General features: G+C 43.9%; 1 protein-coding gene across 4 annotated transcripts in view; it reads right to left on the bottom strand.

The window, feature by feature from the left end:
• MAP7D1 (MAP7 domain containing 1) overlaps positions 1–25,636 on the bottom strand; it is a 91,409-nt gene that overhangs the window by 32,074 nt on the left and 33,699 nt on the right. For 2 of the 4 annotated variants that reach the window (XM_070949520.1, XM_070949521.1), the window contains exons 2-6: positions 16,592–17,011; positions 16,109–16,177; positions 10,428–10,591; positions 8,801–8,915; positions 3,971–4,081 (exon numbers count right to left, since the gene is read on the bottom strand). In XM_070949520.1, coding sequence (XP_070805621.1) covers positions 3,971–4,081; positions 8,801–8,915; positions 10,428–10,591; positions 16,109–16,177; positions 16,592–17,011 — 879 coding nt within the window. The remainder of the gene's footprint in view (positions 1–3,970; positions 4,082–8,800; positions 8,916–10,427; positions 10,592–16,108; positions 16,178–16,591; positions 17,012–25,636) is intronic. The other 2 variants (XM_070949522.1, XM_070949523.1) reach the window with 1 other exon arrangement.

Here is a 25,636-nt window from a genome sequence, read left to right as displayed (position 1 = left end):
TCTGATCGACAAGCTCAGTGTCTTAGCCACTGAACCACCGGTTTGGGTCAGTCATTATCTCTCAGACCAACTCATTTCACAGGGTAGTTATTGTGGGGAAAATAGAAGGAAGAAGAAGTATATTTTTTACTCCTTGAGTTAGTTATAAAAATAATAAAGGCAGGATATGAGCCGTGGTGGGGCAGTAGTTAGAATGCAGTACTGCAGACTAACTCTGCTCACTGCCAGGAGTTCGATCCTGACTGGCTCAGCCTTTTATCCTTCCAAGATCAGTAAAATGAGGAGTCAGATTGTTCGGGGCAATATGCTGAAATTGTAAACTGCTCAGAGAAGACTGTAAAACACCGTGAAGAAGTATATAAATGCTTAACTGCTATATAAATAAACAAGCAAACAAATAAATTAATAATGGTTGAGGTACTGAGCAGGGATTCACATTTGTCAGCTGCACCCCAATGTGACCCAATGGACGAAGTGAGGGAGAAATAATATCTGCTTGTTGCTGGTAACTCTGATGTAAAGCATTTTAAGCATTCCAAACACTCTCCCTCAATGCAAAAGTGATTTCCTTCCCTGCCCTCCCCCACCCCAAAAACAGCTAAAGATGCTGGATAGCAGAACTGCACTACAGAGACTGCCAAAGAGATTGAAATGATGAGGGTGCTGTGCCCAAAACTAGTAAGGATATCAACCACTTTAGCTTTCTGTGGAATTAATGAGTCTCATTTGTATTTCTGTAACTGTCTGGTTTGACATAGCAACCAAACAGGACAGGTACAGACTTCAACGGATAGTTAAAGGTAAAGGTAAAAGGTTCCCCTCGCACATATGCTTAGTCGTTCCTGACTCTAGGGGGCGGTGCTCATCTCCGTTTCAAAGCCAAAGAGCCAGCACTGTCTGAAGACTTCCCCGTGGTCATGTGGCTGGCATGACTCAACGCCAAAGGCGCACGGAACGCTGTTCCCTTCCCACCAAAGGTGGTCCCTATTTTTCTACTTGCATTTTTTATGTGCTTTCGAACTGCTAGGTTGGCAGAAGCTGGGACGAGTAATGGGAGCTCACCCTGTTATGCAGCGCTAGGGATTCGAACCGCTGAATTGCCGACCTTTCGATCGACAAGCTCAATGTCTTAGCCACTGAGCCAGTTTCCTGCAAAAAAATGCCTATTTCAGACAACACTTTTGCTTTATGATCGTGTTGTTCACTTAACCACTGTGGTATTCACTTTACAACCACCATTAAGTTCACTTACTGTCCGCCGTAAAAAAAAGTTGTTAAATTGGGTCAATTGCATAATCACCTGCTTAACAATTTGCAAATTAAGCAAAACGTACGACCGTAATTTGTGGTTCAATTGCAGCTGTTAAGTCAAGGACTACCTGTCATCATCATCTTTTAATGATCCCATAATCCCTTGCGGGGTGGAATCTGGGCAAATGAATGGAGCTGAGGGTTTACTGGCTGGATGCCTTTCCTGTCACCAGTGTGGAGTTTTGTTCAGCATTCTCATTGTGCCAAATCCTTGTGCTTTAATACTCTGTGTGCAGATTTGCACAAAGATTTGAGCAACTGAGCAGCCACCTCTGGTCTCTGGCGTGGCCTGGCTGGGCCCACATTTTCTGTTTGGTCAATCCTTGTTCGATTGTGACTTCCTAAATATACCACGATATCTGAGTTCTGCCGGGACTCAACAGGTAATGTGAACTGGCTGCTCTGGCTGAGAAACCACAATATCTGGCTTAATGTGATGCATAAACCCAGCCTATCATGCTTTCTTCTCCAAACTATGGCCAGAGGAATCAAGATAATTTAATGCTTGAGCTGGATCACAAATTATTTGAGGCCTTTAACTGCTCCTGGGATCAAACCAGTAGTGGGTTCCAAAAATTTTTACTACCGGTTCTGTGAGTGTGGCTTAGTGGGCGTGGCATGGCTTGGTGGGCGTGGCAGGAGAAGGATACTGTAAAATCTCCATTCCCACCCCACTCCAGGTGAAGAATACTGTAAAATCTCATTCCCTCCCCACTCCAGGGGAAGGTTACTGCAAAATCCCCATTTCCTGTCCATCAGTTGGGACTCGGGAGGCAGAGAATAGATGGGGGCGGGGCCAGTCAGAGGTGGCATTTGCCGGTTCTCTGAACTACTCAAATTTCCGCTACCGGTTCTCTGAACTACTCAAAATTTCCGCTACCGATTCTCCAGAACTGGTCAGAACCTGCTGAAACCCACCTCTGGATCAGACCAGTAGTGGGTTTCAATTCAGGTCGCTACCGGTTTGCTCGTGGGCACATGCATGCTCATGCGCGTGCACGATGCTTCTGCCTCTCGCCATCGCCGTTACCGGTAGCAACCCACTGGATCAGACAGCAATGCTGTTTGGTGAAAAAGAACAGGCCAATAATTCTCAATTCATCTTGAGAAGCAGTTTTCCCCTTTAGATAATAACTTGTAGGCACTACAGATGAGAAGCGTGATCCCCTAATTTGAGGCAAAAGGAAGGAGGAAGTGAAAATTGTTTCTTCTAAAGCAGTGTTTCTCAACCTTGGTAGCTTGAAGATGGGTGGACTTCAATTCCCAGAATCCCTCAGCCAGCAGCGCTGGCTGGGGGATTCTGGGAGTTGAAGTCCACCCATCTTCAAGCTTCCAAGGTTGAGAAACACTGTTCTAAAGTGTCTACTCTCACATAGTTACAGATTACTTAAAAATCTAGGAGACAAAAATAAGCAGATTTTTTTTGAGGGGGTGGGGCATGCAATTCCCTACATTAATCTGCTGCAACTCCTATGGGTTATTCAGCTAACATTTAAATCCCAAAGTCTACCTCAAGCAATATACAAGATAAACAGGGAAGGTGAACAGAAACGTTAATTGCGTGACTGAAAAGCTGCATGGACTTGATCCTTTGGCCATTGGGAGAGATGCAAGGATGTTCTGCCCCCCCCCCCAATCTCTTAAAATTCTACTGAGCCCCGTCTTCCGTCTGGTAAAATTTCATCCTGTTTTGTAGGCTGTCTCAACCTTGGCAACTTTTAAGATGTGTAGACTTCAACTCCCCACATCTCCTTGCCAGCAACTCTGGGAGTTGAAATGCACACGTGTTAAAATGGCTAAGGTTGAGAAACATTGCTCTTATTGGCTGGGTTCATGCTTCTTTTGGTAACCGTTAAGACCTAGGACCTGGTAACCGTTAAGACCTAGGACCGTTAAGACCTAGGATCTTTTAAAAATGCTGGACACTCCACCCCGCGCTTACATGCTTGTCTAAAACAGTGTCTCTCAATCTCAGCAATTTGAGGTGATGACTTCAATTCCCAGAATTCTCCAGGCATTATGACTGGCTAGGGAATTCTAGGAGTTGAAGTCCACACATCTTCATGACGCCGAGATTCAAAACCATTGGTCTAACACAGGAGTGTCAAACACGCATCGTCACGTGATGTATCGCAACTTTTTCCCCCCTTCGCTAAACCAGAGGTGGGAGTGGCCAACGTGTGACATATTCCACCTGCGGGCCGCAATGGTCTAACACATGTATTAGAAAGTCTCTCTCTCTTTTTTTTTTCTTCTCTCTCTCTTTTTCTCTCTCTCTTTCTTTCTTTCCTTCCTTCCTCTTTCTTTCTTTCTTTCTCTTTCTTTCTTTCTTTCTTTCTTTCTTTCTTTCTCTCTCTCTTTCTTTTTCTTCTTTTTCTTTCTTTCTTTCTTTAATTTAATTTAATTTAATTAATTCAATTTATATGCTGCCCCTCTCCCAAGACTCAGGGCGAAGAAGACTTTCCCTCTCTCTCTCTCTCTCTCTCTCTCTCTCTCTCTCTCTCTCTCTCTCTTTCTTTTCTTTTCTTTTCTTTCCTTTTCTTTCTTCTCTAATCAATTTACCCCTTCATCTAGTTCCAGGACTATTGATAGGATGGGTTTAAAATTGGGGCCCCCTTCTTCCCATCCACAGCTGCGTGTCCCCCAGGGGGTCTCTTACTTCTACTGGGTGAGTTCCAGAGAGTGGCAGAAGATTTGGAGAGGCGCTTGTTGATTATAGAGTCCACATGTTTGGGGAGATTTACAGCAGAGAGAGAGCACCTGCTTGCACCTACAGAGGGAAAAGACACACAGGTGTTAAGGGCAGCGGTGTGGGGTGGGGATCTGGTGGACGTGCGAGCATGCAGCAGTGGGGATCATGCAGTGAATGCAATGAGTTGCAAAGGAGATCCCTGGGAAAGCCATTAGGGTGCCTCGATTCGGGCTGCCTGCAGGAACAGGAAATCATACCAGCACCTTTTAATGTGCTGATTCGCAGCCTCGTGTATTTCTACTCCAGCACACATGAGAGGCCTAAGCGAGCTTGGCAGAAAGCAAATTAGCACATGTGATGGCACAGTGGTTCTTGGCAAGGCTATGCTCCTCCCAGAGGCCCACTGGCAGAAGGTCTGATTTGGAGGTTTTGGGGGGTTTTATTCCTTTCCTTTCTGCAGCCAAACAACAGTAGGAGGTGAAGGCATTATTTACAGCTCCTTCTTGTTACAAGCTGACTTTGACTCAGGTCCCATCCAGCTGAGAAGGGCTGAGTCCCACCGAAAGCATGCAACAGATGACAGCCTTCACAGAAGATGTTAAATATCAGGTTCCTGGGCACACTTAACAGCATGTTTACACTGCCATGGCCAAACGATGAGCAAGATGTAGACTCAACCATCCAGCCAACAGGTCCCTTTTTAGAAACAGAAGCTGAACCACAAACAGCTTGGATTGACAGCAAAGCAGCTTTTTCAGACCAACGTTAGGGCGTGGTGAGTTTCGAAAGGACAAAACTGAAAGCATTTTGAGTGTTCATTTATAGGACACAATCAGAATTTGAAACAAACCCTGGCTTTTTATTCCAGGGCCACAACAAATAAGCAAGGGGGTTAGTTTATCCTCAGTGCTATCTGCAAGCCAACATTTTGAAAAATTGACCAAGTAAATGATTTTTTTAAAAAAAGCACTCTTAAAATTTCCATAGTAAAAAGTGGTTGGGCTTCTCTAACAGGCCTAACTTGAAGGTTACAGACTTAACTAGATCAGTCATTTGCACAACATGAGAAGCCTAGTTAGTTTTAAACCTGTTAGGGCTTTTTTGTGACTTTATGTGTTCTGTGAATCCAGCTTTGGGGAATTAGTTTCTGATTCAGAGAATAAAATGACTCCATCACCTGATTAAGTGTGCTTTGTGAACAAACCCAACCAAAGAATGCCTCTGGAACTTGCTTTTTTTTGTTTCATATGGCAATATAAACATAAAATAATGATTTGGATAATTTTTCTGCACATTGGGTCACTGGTAGCATTCTGCATGGTCTCTATATGTGTTCTAGGCTGAAAAATAAGAGCTGCTGTCAAATTCTTGTTGCCAAAAACCACATGGAACAACATGCCCAGTTTTGCCTAAAACCAAAACAAAATTCCTAAACCCAAAACTAATTTAGAGTCAGAGCTGCCAATATTGATGGAAGACTTGTAATAATAGACTCACAGGATTTGTCTCTGCCAAAAAAACCAGACTAATTGCAGATAATTATTTGAATGTTATATATCCTATTTCTATTTCGCAATAAATAAAATCCAGCCACTGAATAGTATTTAACTTATTTGGTGAGGCCAGACTAGTTAAGGAGAGCAATTTCATGCAATGACCTGAACTATTTTGGAGAATTCAGCAAAGACAAAATATTGTTCAACATTATTTATTTATTAATGAACCGCTCTGAAAAGTGTCACTGAAAGATTTAGATTTAGATGTTATTGAACTTCTATACCACCCTTCTCCCCAAGGACTCAGGGCAGTGTACAGCCATATTAAAACACATATAAACCACAAAATTTAAGAACAATTTAAAAACAAATATATAAAATTTGGCCCATGAAATTAAAAACTAACAAACACCCAATTTACAAATTCCTATTTGAATTTTTGTAGAAAGAGCCCTACAGGTAGTCCTCATTTTGCAGCTGCCTTGTTTAACAACAATTTGCAGTTACAACATGATGAAAAAATAACTTAGTGGCTAATCTTTGTATTTATGACTTTTGGCAGGTCTGTAAAGCAGAGAAAACAACTTTGTAAGAAGTTTAAGATTACAAAATTATGATGTTTCACTTAACAACTGCTTTGCTTAACAACCTAAACGAAGATGAGATCAAAAATCCACCAAGTTCACCATTCACATCCCAACAAGATGTAGCTTCCAAGTATCCATACATTGGCCAACAGATCTTCCTCATAAAGATTTTGAAAGCACTGTAAACATGAAGTCTTGTGAACATCTGAAATGCTTGTTTTTATCCTGATCAGCAACAATTTCCAATCAGTTCAGAGAGTTAAAGAAGAGCACAGCAGAATGGTAAATAATAATAGCCCGGTTGCTTATGGAGAATTATTAATCGCCACAAGCAACCAGGAACTGAATCAGTTACGCCTGTTCTTTTAAAGGTAGCCCTTGAGATATGATTGTAATGAAGCTTGCCTATAAAATAAGACCTCTTTTGTGGCCGTCGCTGTCGTCCAGTGAACCAATGATTCACTACAGACATTGTTTTGCTGAAAACGGGAAGTGCTGGTTTTCAGGAAAGCCTGTCATAAAATGGGGTCAGGGGATCACGGGATGCTACGAATGGCTGTAAATGCAGCCATGTGACCAAGCAACTAAGCGCTTGGACACATGACTATGGAGTGGATGGCTGGGTGGGTGGGTGACTGTCAGAACTTTGGATCCAGGTTTTAAATCCCCTTTTTCCGGATTGGTCATAAGTCAAGGACTACTTGGTTTTTTTTGAAGCTCTTCCAGAAAGTTTCTACTTTGTCATTCTGCATAACACCTTTTTTTTTTTTATTTGATTTATATGCCGCCCTTCTCCGGAGACTCAGGGCGGCTTACAGTGCGTTAAGCAACCGCCTTCATTCTTTTGTATATTTTATACAAAGTCAGCTTATTGCCCCCACAAACTGGGTCCTCAATTTGCCTACCTTAGAAAGGATGGAAGGCTGAGTCGACCTTGAGCCTGGCAAGATTCGAACTTACTTTAATTGCAGACAGCTGGTGTTAAATTACAGTGCTTAGTCTGCAGAGCTATCCAGGCTCCTTTCTTTCTCCAATCATGGGAGCTTGTGATCGTATAACCCCCACCACTGCTAGGGCAGCGTGCTGCCTTGGGGAATTCTGGGAGTTGAAGTCCACACATCTTATTGCTGAGATGATGCTAGTCCCCAGGATCACTCCCCAAAACGTTTCCTAACCCCACCAAAACAGGAAAGCCTGGCCCTCCTCACACACACGTGGCTAGGTCCACTTGGTATCATCATGCCTTGCAGCATTCGTACGTGCCCATCCTTCAGTTTGCCACCCTCCAGTCCATTCCTGCCCAAAGTCTCAAAGTCCCAAAGTGGGGATGGGAAGGTGGCCAAGGACAGAATATGCTCTGCTCAGCAGTGCAGTCTCGGGCAAGCTGTATCTATGGCTCAGCTCCTTTCTGCCTCGGTCCCAATGTGGCCGCATGGTGGAAACTGACAACCAATGAGGAGGAAGATGGGTGAGGCTCTGAGCAGCACATGGCATAGAAGAGAAGAAGCAGTGGGGGAACTTAAAGGTACCAAGCGGTGAAAAGTCCACTGAAAACGGACAACAGGCCCCCAGCAAAGCTGCAAAGAAATGCAGTGCTGTCCTGTATGCAGAGGAAAGAAAGAAAGAAGAAAGAAAGAAAGAAAGAAAGAAAGAAAGAAAGAAAGAAAGAAAGAAAGAAAGAAAGAAAGAAAGAAAGAAAGAAAGAAAGAAAATAGGAAGCGTGGAAAAGGGCGGGAGGGAGGGGGGAGGGAAGGAAGGAAGGAAGGAAGGAAGGAAGGAAGGAAGGAAGGAAAATAGGAAGAATGGAAAAGGGACAGAGAGAGGGAGGGAGGGAAGGAAGGAAGGAAAATAGGAAGAGTGGGAAGGTACCAAGCGGTGAAAAGTCCACTGAAAACGGACAACAGGCCCCCAGCAAAGCTGCAAAGAAATGCAGTGCTGTCCTGTATGCAGAGGAAAGAAAGAAAGAAAGAAAGAAAGAAAGAAAGAAAGAAAGAAAGAAAGAAAGAAAGAAAGAAAGAAAGAAAGAAAATAGGAAGAGTTGAAAAGGGAGGGAGGGAAGGAAGAAAGGATGAACGGAAGAAGGAAGGAAAATAGGAAGAGTTGAAAAGGGAGGGAGGGAAGGAAGAAAGGATGAACGGAAGAAGGAAGGAAAATAGGAAGAGTGGGAAAGGGACAGAAGAAGGGAGGGAGGGAAGGAAGGAAGGAAGGAAAGAAAGAGAAGAAAGAAAGAAAGAAAGGAAGGAAGGAAGAAAGAAAGAAAGAAAGAGAGAGAGAGAGAAAGAAAGAAAATAGGAAGAGTGGAAAAGGGAGGGAGGGAAGGAAGAAAGGATGGAAGGAAGGAAGGAAGGAAAATAGGAAGAGTGGGAAAGGGACGGAAGAAGGGAGGGAGGGAGGGAAGGAAGGAAGAAAAGGAAGAATGAAAAAAAGAGAAAGAAAGAAAGAAAGAAAGAAAGAAAGAAAGAAAGAAAGAAAGAAAGAAAGAAAGAAGATAGGAAGAGTGGGAAAGGGACAGAGGGAGGGAGGGAGGGAGGAATTGCCTTATAATTTCAAACTATAAACTAAGGTGCAGAAGCCCCTCCTCGTCCCAAGGACATGCGCGTGCAAAAGTGCCCAGCCGTGCAAAAGGCATCAAACCTCCTTCTTCCCACCAGGTCCAGTGTGCTTGTTGTTCCCCGAAGGAATATGTCCCCAAGCTAAGCAGGGCCTCCACTCACCCTCCTTGTGCACAGGGGAGCCCTGGTGCAGCGCCCCAGCCCACGACCATCGCTGCTGCCGGATTTCAGCCCAGGTTTTCTTCACGGAGCGCTGGATGGCAGCTTCGTAGAGCTCCTGATCACAAAGGGGGGAAAAGGGGAGGTTTCATTCTGTATTTTTGTTTGCATAAACAATGAAGCTGAGCAGTGTTTCTCAACCTTGGTAGCTTGAAGATGGGCGGACTTCAACTCCCAGAATCCCCCAGCCAGCAGCGCTGGCTGGGGGATTCTGGGAGTTGAAGTCCACCCATCTTCAAGCTTCCAAGGTTGAGAAACACTGGGTTAGAGGGAGAAAAAATGATAAAAAGATTGTTTTTTTTTTTAAAACCAAACTGGAAATCCTTACAGGTCGTCTTTGACTTACAGCCAACATTGGGACTACCATAGAATTTTGGTCCCTAAACAAGTTGCTTGTTAAGTGAGTCTTGCCCGAATTTACCTTTTTTTTTTTTGCTGTACTTGTTAAAAGGATTGCAGCTTCCACATTGACTTTGCTTATTGGAAACCGGCTTGGAAGGGCAATCGCACGACCTCAAGATCAGGGGTGAAATCCAGCAGGTTCTGGAGAACCGGTAGCGGAAATTTTGAGTAGTTTGGAGAACCGGCAAATTCCACTTCTGGCTGGCCCCAGAGTGGGGTGGGAATGGTGATTTTGCAATATCCTTCCCGCAGGAGTGGGGAAGGAATGGTGATTTTGCAATATCCTTCCCCCAGGAGTGGGGAGGGAATGGAGATTTTGCAATATCCTTCCCGCAGGAGTGGGGAGGGAATGGAGATTTTGCAATATCCTTCTCCCATGAGTGGGGTGGGAATGGAGATTTTGCAATATCCTTCCCACAGCAATCGGGAGGGAATGGAGATTTTGCAGTATCCTTCCCCCAGGAGTGTGGTGGGAATGGAGATTTTGCAATATCCTTCCCCCAGTAGTGGGGAGGGAATGGAGATTTTGCAGTATCCTTCTCCTGCCACGCCCACCAAGCCATACCACGCTCACCAAGCCACGCCCACAGAACCGGTAGTTTAAAAAATTTGGATTTCATCACTGCTCAAGATGCTGCAACCGTCATAAATACGTTTTGGTTGCCAAGTACTTTGATCAAGTGATCAAAGGGACGCTTGCAAGAGCTGTAAGTGTGATGACCAGTTTTAAATCACTTTTTTCAGCTCTGTTGTAACTTCAAACAGTCCCTAAATGAAGAGTTGTAAGTCAAGGGCTACCTGTATATGGACTTTCTGCTGAAAGAAGAAAAAATGAATTTATTATGGCATTTGGGTATTGAAAATAAGACTAAGGTGTTCAGGCAAAGTTTAAGACGACAATTTCTCAACAGAAAGAGGGACAGCTGCTATGTAAGGAATATATCATATATGTCTATTAAAAGGAGAAAATATTGTATATACTTATAATTATTAGTATAATTTAAAAATAGAAAACTATAATTACATAGGAATAGTAACCCCTGTAATTAGAAATTACGTTAATGTAAGGGATATCGATACTGAAACGCTGCGATGAGCGAAAATGTGATTTTTAAAGTTGAAACATGTTTAATTCCTCTATGACTCCCCCAGGACATCTCCAACTGACCTTGTTCCTCTCCATCTTTTGGCGCTGGCGTTCTTCCAGGGCGGCTCGCCGCTTCTCGGCTCGCACTCGCTGCTCTTCGAGCCGCCTCCGCCTCTCTTCCAGCTGTTTTTCCCTTAACATGCGGGCCTTCTCTTCCTTCTCCAACCACACTGCCCGCTTGGCAGCTGCTCACGGAGGGTCAACGAGAGAAGGAGACACAGCGAAGTTTAGAGGGGCCATAGACCAGAGGTCTCCAAAGTTGGCCACTTTTAAGACTTGTGGACTTCAACTCCCAGAATTCCCCAGCCAGCATGGCTGGCTGGGGAATTCTGGGAGTTGAAGTCCACAAGTCTTAAAGTGGCCAACTTTGGAGACCCCTGCCATAGATGGAATGCCTCCTGCCCTGGAAGCCCACAGACTCACTCCCAGAGCATGTTAGCTTATCATGAAACTTCTGCATTTTTTGGAGAACCAGCTGGATGAAGCCCACCCTGCAAGAGCTGTAAAAGGTATCTCAACCAGCTTTAGCACTGAGGATGTTACCTCGTTGGGTAATGAAACGTCTGCAAGAAAACAATGAGGCTCAGAGAGCACCAAGGATCCCACACCTTTAATTTACAGCACTGTTTCTTAAACTATTTTTTTCCCCTTCCTTTCAGGATTCTTTCCATTTTCAACATTATAGAGAACCTCCCAAAATGCTTTCGTTTATAAGGATTCTATTGGTCCATGTTTATTTGATTAAAAATTAAAATTGATGCTTGTGCTGATTTTGAGGACTCTGAAAGAGTCTAGAGGGAGTGAGAGAGGGAGGGAAGGAAGGAAGGGGAAAGAAGAGGGAGGAAAGAAAAAAGAAGGAGGGAAGGAAGGAAGGAAGAAAAGAGAAAGAGGGAGGGAGGGATAGAAGGTGAAAGAAGAGAAAGAAAAGAAAAAAGAAAGAAAGAGGGAGGGAGGGAGGGGAGGAGAAAAAGGAGAAAAAAAGAGGGAGTAAAGGAAGGAAGGGACAAAGAAGAGGGAAGAAAGAAAAAAGAAAGAGGGAAGGAAGGAGGAAAAGAAAAAGAAAGAGGGAGGGAGGGATGGAAGGAGAAAGAAGAAAAGAAAAAAGAAAGAAAGAGGGAGGGGAGGAGAAAAGAAAGAAAATAGAAAGAAAGAGGGAGGGAGGAAAGGAAGGAAGGAAGGAGGAAAAAACAAAGAAAAGAGAAAAAGAGGGAGGGAGGGATAGAAGGGGAAAAAGAAAAGAAAAAAGAGAAAGAAAGGGAGGGATAGAAGAAGGAAGAAAAGAAAAAAGAGAAAGAAAGAGGGAGGTAGGGAGGAAGAAGAAGAGGGAGGAAAGAAAAAGAAAGAGGGAAGGAAGAAAGGAGGAAAAGAAGGAAGAAAAGAGAAAGAAAGAGGGAGGGAAGGAAGGAAGGAAGGGAAGAAGAAAAAGGAAGAAAGGAATAAGAGAGGAGAGAGGAAGGGTAGTGGAGCAGGTGTTGCAGCAACTCCATCCCCAGCTTCAGGAGTGACCCACACAGCTGGCGACAGCTGCTGAGCCAGAGGGGAGAAAGCAAGAGAGGAGGAGGGAGGTGAGGTGCCCCAAAGGCTGAACACAAAAGAAATGGGAAGCGGCCCTGAAAAGCGCATTCAGGCCAGACAATGGAGGGAATGAGAGTGGAAAGGGGCACAGGGTGAACTGACACTCCTGGGTGGGAAGAGCAGGGGGGGCGGGATTGGGGGGCTGGAGGGAGGCCCTGGAGCAGAAAAGACCACCCTGCCGAGTACAAGGCAAGAGACCTGCCAGTTGGAGAAAAGGAGCCTCCTTAGCCAAGGGGTCTTCCCAGAACACCGGAGCAACTGAGAGAGCCTTACGGAAGGCTTTGCATCCAGCCCCTCTGAAATCTCCCTTTTAGCGTGACCGAAGGGGAAGCCATCCCGTGGAGAATTAATCACATTTCAGTTTGAGTTGGATTTCAATTTCATGAGCTCCCATTCTTTGCCCCACTCCCTTTTGGAATGCACTGGGGCGGGGGGGAAGGGTTCTCCAGCATTGGGCTAATGATGGGAATCATAGCCCAATATGCCTAGAGGACATTGGGGATGAGGAAGGAAGGAAGGGAGGGAGGGAGGGAGGAAGGAAGGAAGGAAGGAAAAGTGAAAGACAGCTAATGATGGGAATTGTAGTCCAATATATCTATAAGACATTGGGATTGATGGCTGGCTGGCTGGCTGGCGAGAGGAAGGAAGGAAGGAAGGAAGGAAGGAAGGAAGGAAGGAAGGAAGGAAGGAAGGAAGGAAGGAAGGAAGGAAGGAGGAAGGAAAAGTGAAAGACAGCTAATGATGGGAATTGTAGTCCAATATATCTATAAGACATTGGGGTTGATGGCTGGCTGGCTGGCGAGAGGAAGGAAGGAAGGAAGGAAGGAAGGAGGGAGGGAGGGAGGGAGGGAGGAAGGAAGGAAGGAAGGAAGGAAGGAAGGAAGGAAGGAAGGAAGGAAGGAAGGAAGGAAGGAAGGAAGGAAAGGCTTGTCGTTTCTTCCCACGCATAATTTTCTCAGAGGATAAGTTCATACTGAATGGAAAACCAGCTTTGATGCAGTATGTTGTGAGATCCCAACTAATTATAATTTAGTCAATAAAGACTGGGTTGAGCGAACCACGAATGAACGTGGCACCTGAATTGTAGCCAATGATTCCAAGGGCCTCTTCCAAGAATAATGGATCCTACTTGGGCTAGACGTATACAAACTAACTAACTTTGAACAAAAATGGATGTTCTTGCTTTAACTGAAAATATACAAGATTTCCCCTGATTTCTGTGGATGCTGAAAGTTTCCAAAGTTTTTGATATGGTTCCCCTGGGTGGAGCGAGAGGGGGGGGAGGGTTAAATTTATATGGGCTTCTCTAAGAATTTTTATGTTTTGGATTGTTCCGAATTATCCAGCTCCTAAATCATGGGTAATTATTTATGGTGTATCCCCTCCTTGGGGCAATTCTCTATTTAATTCAGAACCCATTGCCTGAATGATTAGAAATTCAGAACAGATCCCATAAAGTAGGAAGGGAAAGAGCATAAGTTTTTTTATTACACCCCGATTATGTTTTATAGCTGGTTCAGCAATCAGTATTCCTATTTATTAATACATGAATTTGGAATGACTATTGGACACGAATTTACCTGTATATTAAGCAAATTGGATTATCCTATCATATCAGTTGAATGGAATTTACAAGGTTTTTGAACAAATTTCGTCAGCAAGGATATCTTGCAAGATTGTTGCTTTGTAAAGGGCAATTAACTGTTCTTACAGATGAGTTTACTTTTCCATCTTTTGAGCTTTATTGCTAGGCATTCTTCAGTAACTGTTTAACTTGAAAGGTATTATCTGGCCCCATTGCAATCTTGTGTGGTCTTGAGACATGTTACTTATGCAGGGACCTATTTCAAGATCTATTTCTAATGCTTCAAAAATATATAGAAAATATTGGATCACAGATAACCCAATATTTCTCAACCTTGGCAACTTTAAGCTGTCTCCACTCCCAACTCTCACAAGCCCAGACATTTTAAAAGTTGCCATAGTTGAGATACACTGATTTAACCCATGAAAAACATACACTGGGGAGTGTATAAATATAAGCATAAACTGAATATAAACTAACCATCTCATAACAGCCAATTCTGAGGAAGCCAATTTTTGAACTGTTGCAGCACTAAAACTGAATCTGATTTACTCCAGAGTAGATTCAACCTAAGGATTTATCATCTGGTTTATCTGGGCCAGTTGTTTCTGAAGCTCCTGAGTGATCTGTATTATGGTTTCTAAGCCAGGAACCCTTCTTACTTTTATTTGATTTGTACCCTTCTGTATAAGATGTAGAAGAAAGCTGATGGAATTGGTACTATATTTTACTTGATTTTATATATTAACAGGTTTTATGTTATGGGTTTTTTGGGGGGCTCTATCCCCATTTTTTTTATTTTTTGGGGGGGAATCTATCAAAATATCTTGAATGATGGATTGAAGGGGATGAGAATTAACTAAATTCTTCTACAATTCTGACAGGAAAATAGAATAGAATAACAGAGTTGGAAGGGACCTTGGAGGTCTTCTAGTCCAACCCCCTGCTTAGGCAGGAAGCCCTACACCACTTCAGACAAATAGTCATCCAACGTCTTCTTAAAAACTTCCAGTGTTGGAGCATTCACAACTTCTGGAGGCAAGTTGTTCCATTGATTAATTGTTCTAATTGTCAGGAAATTTCTCCTTAGTTCTAAATTGCTTCTCTCCTTGATTAGTTTCCACCCATTGCTTCTTGTCCTGCCCTCAGGTGCTTTGGAAAATAGCTTGACTCCCTCTTCTTTGGGGCAGCCCCTGAGATATTGCAACACTGCTATCATATCACCCCCTAGTCCTTCTCTTCATCAGACTAGACATACTCAGTTCCTGCAACCGTTCTTCATATATTTTAGCTTCCCTCCCCCAATCATCTTTGTTGCTCTTCTCTGCACTCTTTCTAGAGTCTCAACATCTTTTTTACATCGTGGCGACCAAAACTGGATGCAGCATTCCAAGTGTGGCCTTACCAAGGCCTTATAAAGTGATATTAACACTTCACGTGATCTTGATTCTATCCCTCTGTTTACGCAGTCTAGAACTGTGTTGGCTTTTTTGGCAGCTGCTGCACACAATGTTACACTTGATTTGCAGCAATGGGTTGTTGTTATGTTTAACTGTCAACAACACAAGAATTCATCTTTTTTTTTTTTTTTTGAAAAGGGAAAGGAAGAAAAATTTTATCAAGTAAATAATAAATTCAAATTTTGGTATTCACAGGAAAAAAAGATCCCAAAATCCTTTCCATGACTTAATATATTCTGTGTAAATTTAGTCATTTGGAGATGCTTTCCCTTCCCACTTTCATTTTCCTTTTGGGGGAAAAGAATGAAAGGACATTTTGTTCACAATCAATCACAAACACTAAGTGTCTTGGCCAAGAGTACAACAGAAAGAAAAGCATGTTAGTCTTGATTTTTTTTTCCCCGTTAGGCTTAGTCTTGAAAAGAACAAGGGCAGACTTTCCTGAATCTGGAGTCTCCTTAATTGTCATTGGATGACAATTCCCATCATCCCCATCCTCTTTATGGAGGGTTAAGCAAGATAGGAACTTAGTCAGATCACTTAGAGAACACCAGGTTGAAAAAAAAAGTGAAATAGGAGCCTGGATAGTTCAGCAGACTAATGCATTATAATTTAACTCCAGCTGTCTGCAATTAGTAAATTCGAATCTTGCCAGGCTCAAGGTTGACTCAGCCTTCCATCCTTTCTAAGGTAGATAAATTGAGGACCCAGTTTGTGGGGGCAATAAGCTGACTTTGTATAAATATACAAAAGGATGAAGGCTATTGCTTAGCGCATTGTAAGCCGCCCTGAGTCTCCGGAGAAGGGCGGCATATAAATCAAATTTAAAAAAAAAATAACTAGACCATAAATCTGGATTTGGTGGCCTGACATGTCTCAATGAGATGACTCCAAAAGTCATCTAAATGCATTGGATGGCAGCTCTCATCATCTTCATCCTTTCTGTGGAGGGCCGGCCAAGATAGGAATCTAGTCATGCCGAATCAAACTGAAATAACTGGATTTCAAGGCCTGACATGGCTCAATGAGATGACCCCTTCCACAAAGTCTGTGGTACAGATGTTAAATGGCCTCCTTCTTACCCAGATGCTTGGCTCGTTCTTCACGACGCTCCCGGGCCATCCTGTGTCTTGCTTGGGCCTTCTGAGAATCTGGAAGAAGGAGAATCCAAAGGCATCAGGAGAATGAAGGGGAAGTCAGATGGGTTGCGGAGATGATGAACTTGGCTTGGTGGGCGTGACAGGGGAAGGATACTGTAAAATCTCCATTCCCATCCAACTCCAGGGGAAGATTATTGCAAAATCCCCATTTCCTCCCAATCACCTGGGACTCGGGAAGCAGAGAATAGATGGGGGCGGGGCCAGTCAGAGGCGGTATTTACCGGTTCTCCGAACTACTCAAAATTTCCCCTACTCGTTCTCCAGAACTGGTCAGAACCTGCTGAAACCCACCTCTGGCTTTTTGGCACAAAATGGAAAAATCACCCTTATGATTTGTGGGCAACAGTGTCCCGGGCACCCCCCAAATCCGCTCTGTAGGTTGGTTCCACCTACCACAAAACCTACCTTGTTTTGCCCTGGGAGTGGGTGAACCTTGGGCAGGGGGAGGCTGCTCGTTCTTGGGGGGCAGGCGGGCACTGCCACGCGTCTCCTCCATTTGAGGCGAACTTGGGGCTCCAATGGGTGGGGGGCGATCACTCTTAGGGGGCAGGCTCTCTGCTTCTGGAAGTGGGACAGCAGGCAGGGGGCTGAGTTGGTGAGTCTGAAGCGCAGAACTTGCTTCCGAGACAGGTGTGGTGGGGGTCTTGGCACTGGGCAGTTCATTTGGGGCTGGCAGTGTCACGGCTGCAGCTGGCAGAGACGGGGCTGCTGGATGGAAGGCTGGGGGGGTCCGGCGGCCCGGCTCAGCCTCTGCCTTCCCCACCAGGGGAGCCTTCTGTTCATTTCGAGGTGACAGCATCACTTCTGACATGGTCCGACTGGAACCTGAAAGACAGACATTGGCTGGCTCAAATCTCACTCAGCTGCTGCCGATATGATCTAAAGTTACACGTGTTGACAAGCATGACAAGCAAAGGGTTGTCCTTGGATGGGAGACCATGAGGAAAGCCTCCTGCTGTGGATTAGACTAGAACAGTGCTTTTCAATTTGGCAAATTTAAGGCGGGCGGATTACAACTCCCCAGAATTCTCCAGCCACCTCTTTTTCTGTTTCTGTTTTTTTTTTTTAGTTTCTCTTTTGCCAATTTCCGTTTTTCCTCTCCAGTCATTTCTTAGGACTGATTCATTTCGTTCCCTTCCTGCACAAGGGCTTCCTAAACTCTGAATGACCCCAACTCCCCCAGAAGCCCTCCCCCATTTTTTTTCCTTCCAAGGCACCCCCAAAATACATAGGTTGAGCAAAGAGAGCGTAGCTGACTGGAGAATTCTGGGAGTTGAAGTCCACTCATCTTAAAGTTGCCAAAGTTAGAAAACAATGGACCGGAAAGTAAAACAAAACAAAACAAAACAGCCCTCAAACCATTTCCTCAACACTATGAAGAAAGCATGGTCATCAAAGCCTCTTTACCGTGGGTGCCCGAGACCGCCAATCAAACATTGTGCAAGCTGCCTATAAAACCTCCATTTGCTTTCAGGAGAATGGCATGACCAAATGAAGCTGCCAAAGACCACACACACACACACACACACACACACACACACACACACACACACCCCACAGCTTGGATGCAGGTGCCATCTTTAGGGGTGAAGCCATCCAAGCTTCCAGCTGGTCTGTCAAACATCATCTGACCTAAGACAGGTACGATTTTCATAGTTTCTGTTTTTTCTGCTCTAGTCATTTCTTAGGACTGAATCATCTCGTTCCCCCTTCCATGAGGGCTTCCTGAGTTGTTAGTGACCCCAACTCCTCCAGAAGCCCCCCCCATTCCTTTCCTTCCAAGGCACACCCAAAACCCATAGTTTGAGGGAGGGGAGCGAGAGAGGGAGGGAGGGAGAGAGGGAGAGAAATGAGAATTACTAGTTTTGCTGATGCCCACATATGTAATTCCTCACTATCCTTGATTTCCGCAGACATGCCTGCACAAACACAAACACACACACACACACACACACAGAGAGAGAGAGACTGCTCCCCCTCACAGCAGCAGGGCCTTTTCAGACAACAATTAAGTAATGCATCAAGAATGTCCAGCCGGAGACACAGAGAAGCCCAGAGAACAAGGCTGTGAATGTTGGTTCTGCCAAGGGAGGGAGGGAGGGAGGGAGGGAACAGCTTTGAGCTTCTACGGAAGGAAGGCAGACCAGAGAGAGTCGGAGCAGCCAGCCGGGCGTGGGGGGAGAGGAGAGGAGAGAACAGGACCGGACAGCAGAGAAACCGTGGGAAAAATCTCCTGGGCAGGCTGCTGGACTCGAAAAAACCAGACCCAGTGGACTAACCACTAGAGTGGCCATCCATCTCTTACGCTAACGGACAGCCCTTAATTTCAGCTAACTGCCCTTTGCATTGATATCATTTTCAAAAACTTTTGTCCTTTATTTTGGTCGTTTCATTTTTACAGTACCCGTGACACCACTTTCTGCACAGTCTTCCTTCTGCATGTGAAAAAGATGGAGATGGGACCGTCTTTTTAAAATATATTTACATGAGTTACTGTGTGGTTTTAGATATTTTTATTAGAAGGAGTTTTTGTCAAGCTTTAGCTATCATCTCTCTCTCTCTCTTATCTCTCTTTTATCATCTTATGTATCTATCTAGGTATCTTGATATGTATGTATGTATGTATGTATGTATGTATGTATGTATGTATGTATGTATGTATCTATCTATCTATCTATCTATCTATCTATCTATCTATCTATCTATCTAGTTTCACTGAAAATAAGCCCTCCCCGGATAATAAGCCCTCCTGAAAATAGTTAAACACATGTGCAGCCGGTCCCTGCCATTTCCTCTGGTTATGATTAGGTAGACAGAACTGGAAATCAGGTAAGACCGCAAGAGGATCCCCGCTGTGCTCCATGCGTCCCAAAATAATTAGACCTCCCTGAAAATAAGGCCAAGCACTTATTTCAGGGTTCAAAAAAAATATAAAATAGGGTCTTATTTTCAGGGAAACACGGTATCTATCATCTATCTATCTATCTATCTATCTATCTATCTATCTATCTATCTATCTATCTATCATCTATCTATCTATCTATCATCTATCTATCTATCTATCTATCTATCTATCTATCTATCTATCATCTATCTATCATCTATCCCTAATTTTTCTAGCATCTTATGATAGATACATGTCTATCTATCTCTCTTATTTATCTGTCTCTTATCTCTCATTCTCTCATCTTTCTATCAATTATCTGTCTGTCTGTCTGTCTGTCTGTCTGTCTGTCTGTCTGTCTATATCTATCTATCTATCTATCTACCTATCTATTTTACAGAGCCGCCCATCTCACAAGGAAGTGACTTTGGGCGGCGTACAACAAAACTGAAACAATGAAGTTTTTCTTGGCTTTGCTCTTGATTTCCTTTGTAAATATAAACAATTAAAATGTTTTATCCTTATGGAATGCTTTCAGGTTTGCCCTTTTTTCAGACTCGTCCTTTTTTTTTTTTCCCCACCAGGGAATTATGGTCACTCTAGCCTAACTACCCTCTTGCAAGCCATGATGTTTGGAATGGGAAGGGAACACAAAAAGAGCCAAAACAGACAATCTTAAAACCCTAAAATTCCTAAAGTAGGAATTGATCGCTGAGCATCTTCAAATGGAGGGAAATAAGAGTATCCTTTCACCTGGATTAAGCCATGTTTGGGGTTCATACAATGCAGTGAACCCTATAGAGACCAAGGTCAGACCTCACCAAGCTGAGCACTACAGTACTGTTCTGCCCCAGCTACGGATCCCAAAGAACACAGCGCACACAAACTCTGAACAAAACTTAGTTTACTCAAATAACACAGTTTTAGCAAATGCCGGCTGTTAATAAGTGTTCTTAACAGCCTGCCAGAATTCCACAGATAAGATAATCAGAGTCTTACTGAAGATGGCAGAAAACCCAGAAGCAAGCATCCCGACGCAATGATTAGCGAACTAAAGTTGTTTCCTGCAGCTTGTTACAAGCTGCGTTCTTTCTTAAATAGGCTAAGGGCGTGGCCAATTAGCCCCAAGCCTTACTCTCGAGGAGACCTCCTCCTGAAGAACCACTCCTGCCTTTTGGCAGCTCTGCGCATCCGTGCATTGAGAAGAGGCTCCTCCTCTTCATCCTCTTCACTTAAAGGAGCCTCTGGAGGTTCTGAAGGCCCTGACTGAATCCCTGCCTCTGGCACCACATCTTCTTCAGCCTCCTCGCTGTCCGACTCAAGCGCCGGCTGCACAGGCTGCTGGCGCAGCACCATACCAGCCTCCTTGTCATCAAGATCAGCAACAATCCCGCAGGCCGCTGGCGGGCCACAACAAGTACTAAAGTTGAGGGCATTCCATTTGCAGTTAACCCAGTTGAGTGGCAGGGTGGTGTGAATGCAGCCAGCCTGGAAGACAGAAAGTGTTCCCCAACCAGGTAACCTCAAGTCATGCTGAAATGTAATCCCCTCTCCCACACACACATACACACCCATAGGCATCCTGGACAAGGTTAATGGGAGTTGTGATCCCATGAATCCTGCAGGCATTAGTTGAAAAAAAAAAAAAGAAGTACGTACTCTGTTTCCCTGAAAATAAGACATCCCCAATAATAAGCCCAATCGGGATTTTGAGCTCATGCGCTAAAATAAGCCCCCCCCAAAATAAGCCCCTCCCTGAAAATATTTAAACACATGCACAGCCAATCCCTGCCATTTCCTCTGGTTAGGGTTAGGGCACGGGTCGGCAACCTTAAACACAAAGATCCTAACCGGAAGCCCCCTGTTCAATTCTAGAGCCAACCGGAAGTCTAGTTCCCCCACCATAGAGTCTCCTCCTAGCACGGCATCCTTTTTCCTCTACCTGTCCTAAATGATGAAAGCCCTAACAACTGTGGAGCCGTCTGGCGACAGGGAGCCGCAGTAGAGGGATGAAAGAGCCACATGCGGCTCCAGAGCCGTGGGTTGCTGACCTCTGGGTTAGGGAGACAGAGCTGGAAATCAGGTAAGACAGCAAGAAGAACCCCATCTTGCTCCATGTGCCCTAAAATAATAAGACCTCCCCGAAAATAAGGCCAAGTGCTTATTTCGGGGTTCAAAATATATAAGACAGGGTCTTATTTTCAGGGAAACACGGTAATATATAATGGTCCAATCTATGACTGTTGTGCAGCATCCTTTCAGTCTGCCCAATGTACATGTGGAGACCTTTGAGAGGTCACTGTGGGGTGCTAGTGTGCAATCCTGTTCTCCCTCCTTCCCCTCAACAGTCTGGCACATTTTCCACCCTAATGAAACCACCCAAGGGATTGCTAACCTCGTTGTCCCCAAAAAAGCCAAATGTCAAGTCACTTCTAGAGAAAATTGTATGGATGGATGGATATGTGTCTACGAGGTTTCCAGGAGCTGGGCTCCAGCCAAAATAGACTAGGAATCCAAGATCCACCGTGCTTTACAGAAGCCAAGACTATCGATGTAAAGGATCCTGAGTTCACAAATTTGTGCCAGAACTGACGGGGGGGGGTAGGGGGAGAAAAATCAATAAAATATTTGTTCTGCCAGTGTTTTTCAGCCTCGTTCTCTGTAAACATGAGGACTTCAACTGCCAGCATTCTCTAGGGCTGGCTGGGAAATTCTGGGAGTTGAAGTCCACTTATCTTAAAAGCAACAATGAGAAACACTGTCATAAGAATTTACCTACCCTGTTTTCCCAAAAATAAGACCCAACCAGAAAATAAACCCTGGCATAATTTTTCAGGATGCTCATAATATAAGCCCTACTCCCAAAATAAGCCCCAGTTAAAATTGTCAGACAGATGGATGCATGTAGTATTGTATTTCCCCATACATAAGACCTAACCAGAAAATAAGCCCTAATGTGTCTTTTGGAGCAAAAATTAATATATGACTCGGTCTTATTTTTGGGGAAACACGGTATGAGGCATTTTAGCAATACAATTTACTCACGCTTGTGTTCCCTTTGTTAAATGAACTGGATGACAGAAATCTTCCTGAACCACTTGAAATCTCCCAGAGGGTTTTCGCTGCCTAACTCTGATTCAATAGCATTAAATGATATTTATGGAAATATGTGTTATGTCAACAGCAGGGATACCATTTGTTCAAGTGATTGATGCTTTATTGGAAACTGGGTTTGATCAAACCTTAACAGCACCTGTTCAAGAGAGGAAAGGTGATGGTTTAATTTGGGGGCCTGGAAGGCAAATACAGGTAGGTGTTCCTTGATTTACAACCCCAACGGAGCCCAAAATTTCCATCGAGAGCCAAGGCAATTTTTAAAGTGAGTTTTTGTTTCTTTTTACAACTTTTCTTGCCACGGTTGTAAAGTGAATCACTGCGGATGTTAAGTGAACCATGGGGTTGTTAAACGAATCCCGAACCTGGGACAGTGCAACTCTCATAAATACCTGCCAGTGGCCAAGAGCCAAATTTTTGATCACGTGACCATGGGAATGCTGCAATGTTTGTTAAGTGTGAAAATCAGTCATAAGGTACTAACGGCACTTTCAGTGCTGTTGCAACTTTGAACGGTCACTAAACAAATGATTGTAAGTCAAGGACTTGATGTATTGATTGGAAAACCCTGGGAGATGTACCGTATTTTTCGGTGTATAAAATGCACCTTTCCCCCCACCCCCTAAAAGTGGGTGAAAATTTAGGTGCGTCTTATAGACCGAATACGGGCAATTTTGGCCTCCCGAACCCTCCGTGCGTTGCGTTTTTGCCCTCCCTAGCCCCCAGAAGCACTCTGCAGTGCTCCGCATATCCCGTTTTTGCCGAAAACAGGCCCATTTTGGTGTAAATGGGCCATGTGGAGCACTGCAGTGCTTCTGAGTGCCAGGGATGGCAAAAATGCGATGCACGGAGGGCTTGGAAGCCCAAAAACAGGCCTCTTTTTGGCAAAAATGGGACGTGCGGAATACTGCACAGTGCTTCTGGCAGCTGCGGAGGGCAAAAATGTGACACACGGAAGCCAAAAATTATTTATTTTTTCTTGTTTTCCTCCTGTAAATCTAGGCGTGCCTTATAGTCCGGTGTGTTTTGTAGTCCGAAAAATACAGTAATTGTCAAACTACTGTTAAATTGATAAATTACATCCAATGTAACCACTTCGGGAAAGAAGACACTGAAGAATAATAGGGAACAATTTGTCTCTGGCAAGTGCCATTTCAGCTTGGATGAAAAGCCTTTTGGGAGAAAGTATCCCTGCTCCTTTAACGCAAGAATCAATTCCCATCAATCCTTAAGTAGATAATAATTCAGATAAAATTTATGGCATTCCACAACTGTTCCAGATGCCATTGGAGAAGGAAATCCTCCTTTGTTATTAGGAACCAGCATTTGGCACCCTCTTATTGACTCTGGCTGAGCCCCCATCCCAAACACTAAAATAAACATCCTTGGATGAAAGACCACCAGGAATTCCATGATGAGACTGGACAATTTAAAAGACGTCCCTTCAATTACCGTATTTTCGGAGTATAAGACACATTTCCCCCCCTAAAAGAGGGTGAAAATTTGGGTGCGTTTTATACACTGAATGTAGCCCCGCCCACCCACCAGCCCCCAGAAAATAGGCTATAGGCTATGGCAATCCCTGCAGCCTGAAACAGCTGATCTTCGGGAGGCTGACCCAACCAACAACCAGCTGTTTGTGCTAATCAGGCTGTGCTGAAGCTGAAACGGGCTGTTTGCTGCAAGGAGGCAAATTGCTGGGAGACAGAGGCAGATTTCCCCCCCCCTTGTTTTCCTCTCCAAAAATGGAAGGTCCATTTTATAGTCCGGAGCATCTTATACTCCGAAAAATACAGTAAATACTGCCTTCTTGCAATCCAGAGGAAATATGCCTTCTCTATCCTGATCCCCACTTGTGTTTCTTAATCTTGGCAACTTTTAAGATGTGTGGACTTCAACTCCCAGAATCCCCCAGCCATAAGATCTGTGGACCTCAAGTCCCAGAATTCTCCAGCAAATATGCTGGCTGGAGATTTCTGGTAGCTCTGGTAGATGTGGTAAGTCCCCACATCTTAAAGTTATCAAAATTAAGAAACACTCATCCCCACCTTCTGGATCAGCACCTCCAGGACCAGACAGTGCTCCAGGAAGCCTTTAAGACCTGTCTCTGTTCACAGGACTGGAGTTAATATGGGTGTGAAGTCAGGTCCCTGTGGCATTGTTACTTTGTACGATTTGTACTGTTTGTTATTTTAGGCCAAGCTCCGTGTTTATTTAGATTTCAATTGTTTCATTCTTTTTTTAATGGATTTTGCAAGCAATGCAGAGTCTACTGGAGTGGAAGGCCAAATTCAATTGAATAAAATATATTAAATATTAAATTAACCCGCTTTCGAGGGTCCAGAAAAGGACCTGAGCCAGATATTAAAGTCATAAGAATTAAACTGTCCATGTTCAGTTTGGTAGATGCCAGGATTTTGAAGAATCTGATTCTTGTTAAATTCAATGACTCCCAACAATACAGAGGAACATGGAGAACTAGCCAGAGCCTTGAAGGAAATGAGCCCCCAAAAGCAAAGATCTGAACAGTTTTAGACTGTTTGTTCCACCCAAATACTGCCTGCTCTTCCACAAATCTTCTGTTTCTATTCTAGGCTTCATCAATATCCATGACATTTATGAAATTTTGGGAGCTGAAGTTTTTACACATTGGATTGAGAGTTCTCAGATTGCTGGAGATTGATCTAAGTTGGAAACACATTGTGATAATATGACACTGGTCAAGGGAAGTGCTACCCACCCCAGCTATGCTTGGATGATTGGAAGCTACATGCGGCTTTCAAAGATTTTTTAGAGTTCTTCCTTCAACAGTCATCCCCAACCATAGCCATTGGGGAATTGCAAGGCCAACTAAAATGTCCACAATCTGACACCTCCTAATATCTGCACTTTGGCTCCCAAATTTCTCAGCCATGTCATGATAACTGAAAAATTTGGGGATGTCTTCCACTTATGGAAGGCACCCAGACTTGAGGAAAGCAGAGTAGAGTAGAGTAGAGTAGAGTAGAGTAGAGTAGAGTAGGGTAGGGTAGGGTAGGGTAGGGTAGGGTAGGGTAGAGTAGCCTAGCATAGAGTAGAACAGAACAGTTTATTTGGCCAAGTGTGATTAGATACACAAGGAATTTGTCTCCAGTACATAAGCATTCAATGTACTTGCAAACAACAGAGAAATAATAATACAACAACCAGTAGAAGTGGGTAATAAGAGATAATAAAAGGATACATGATACTACAATCACACTCTATGGGTTAATATACAAGCACATTAGACAGAATTTAATAGCCACTATATATTGTCAACTGCAAGAATTAAGTGTTTGGCAGAATGATGGCATGAGGTGGAAAAAACTGTCCCTGTGTCTAGTGCCGTACAGAGGGAAGTAGCTGAAACGCTTGATGTCCAGGATGTGAGAGGTCTACAAATATCTTCTCAGCCCCACTTCCGACAAGTG

Source organism: Pituophis catenifer, unplaced genomic scaffold, assembly GCF_029215685.1.
Source record: "Pituophis catenifer annectens isolate HBS135680 unplaced genomic scaffold, rPitCat1.0.hap2 SCAF_9, whole genome shotgun sequence".
NCBI lineage: Eukaryota > Metazoa > Chordata > Lepidosauria > Squamata > Colubridae > Pituophis > Pituophis catenifer.
Note: the sequence above shows the minus strand (reverse complement) of the source record. Positions and strands in the feature narration are given on the sequence as shown.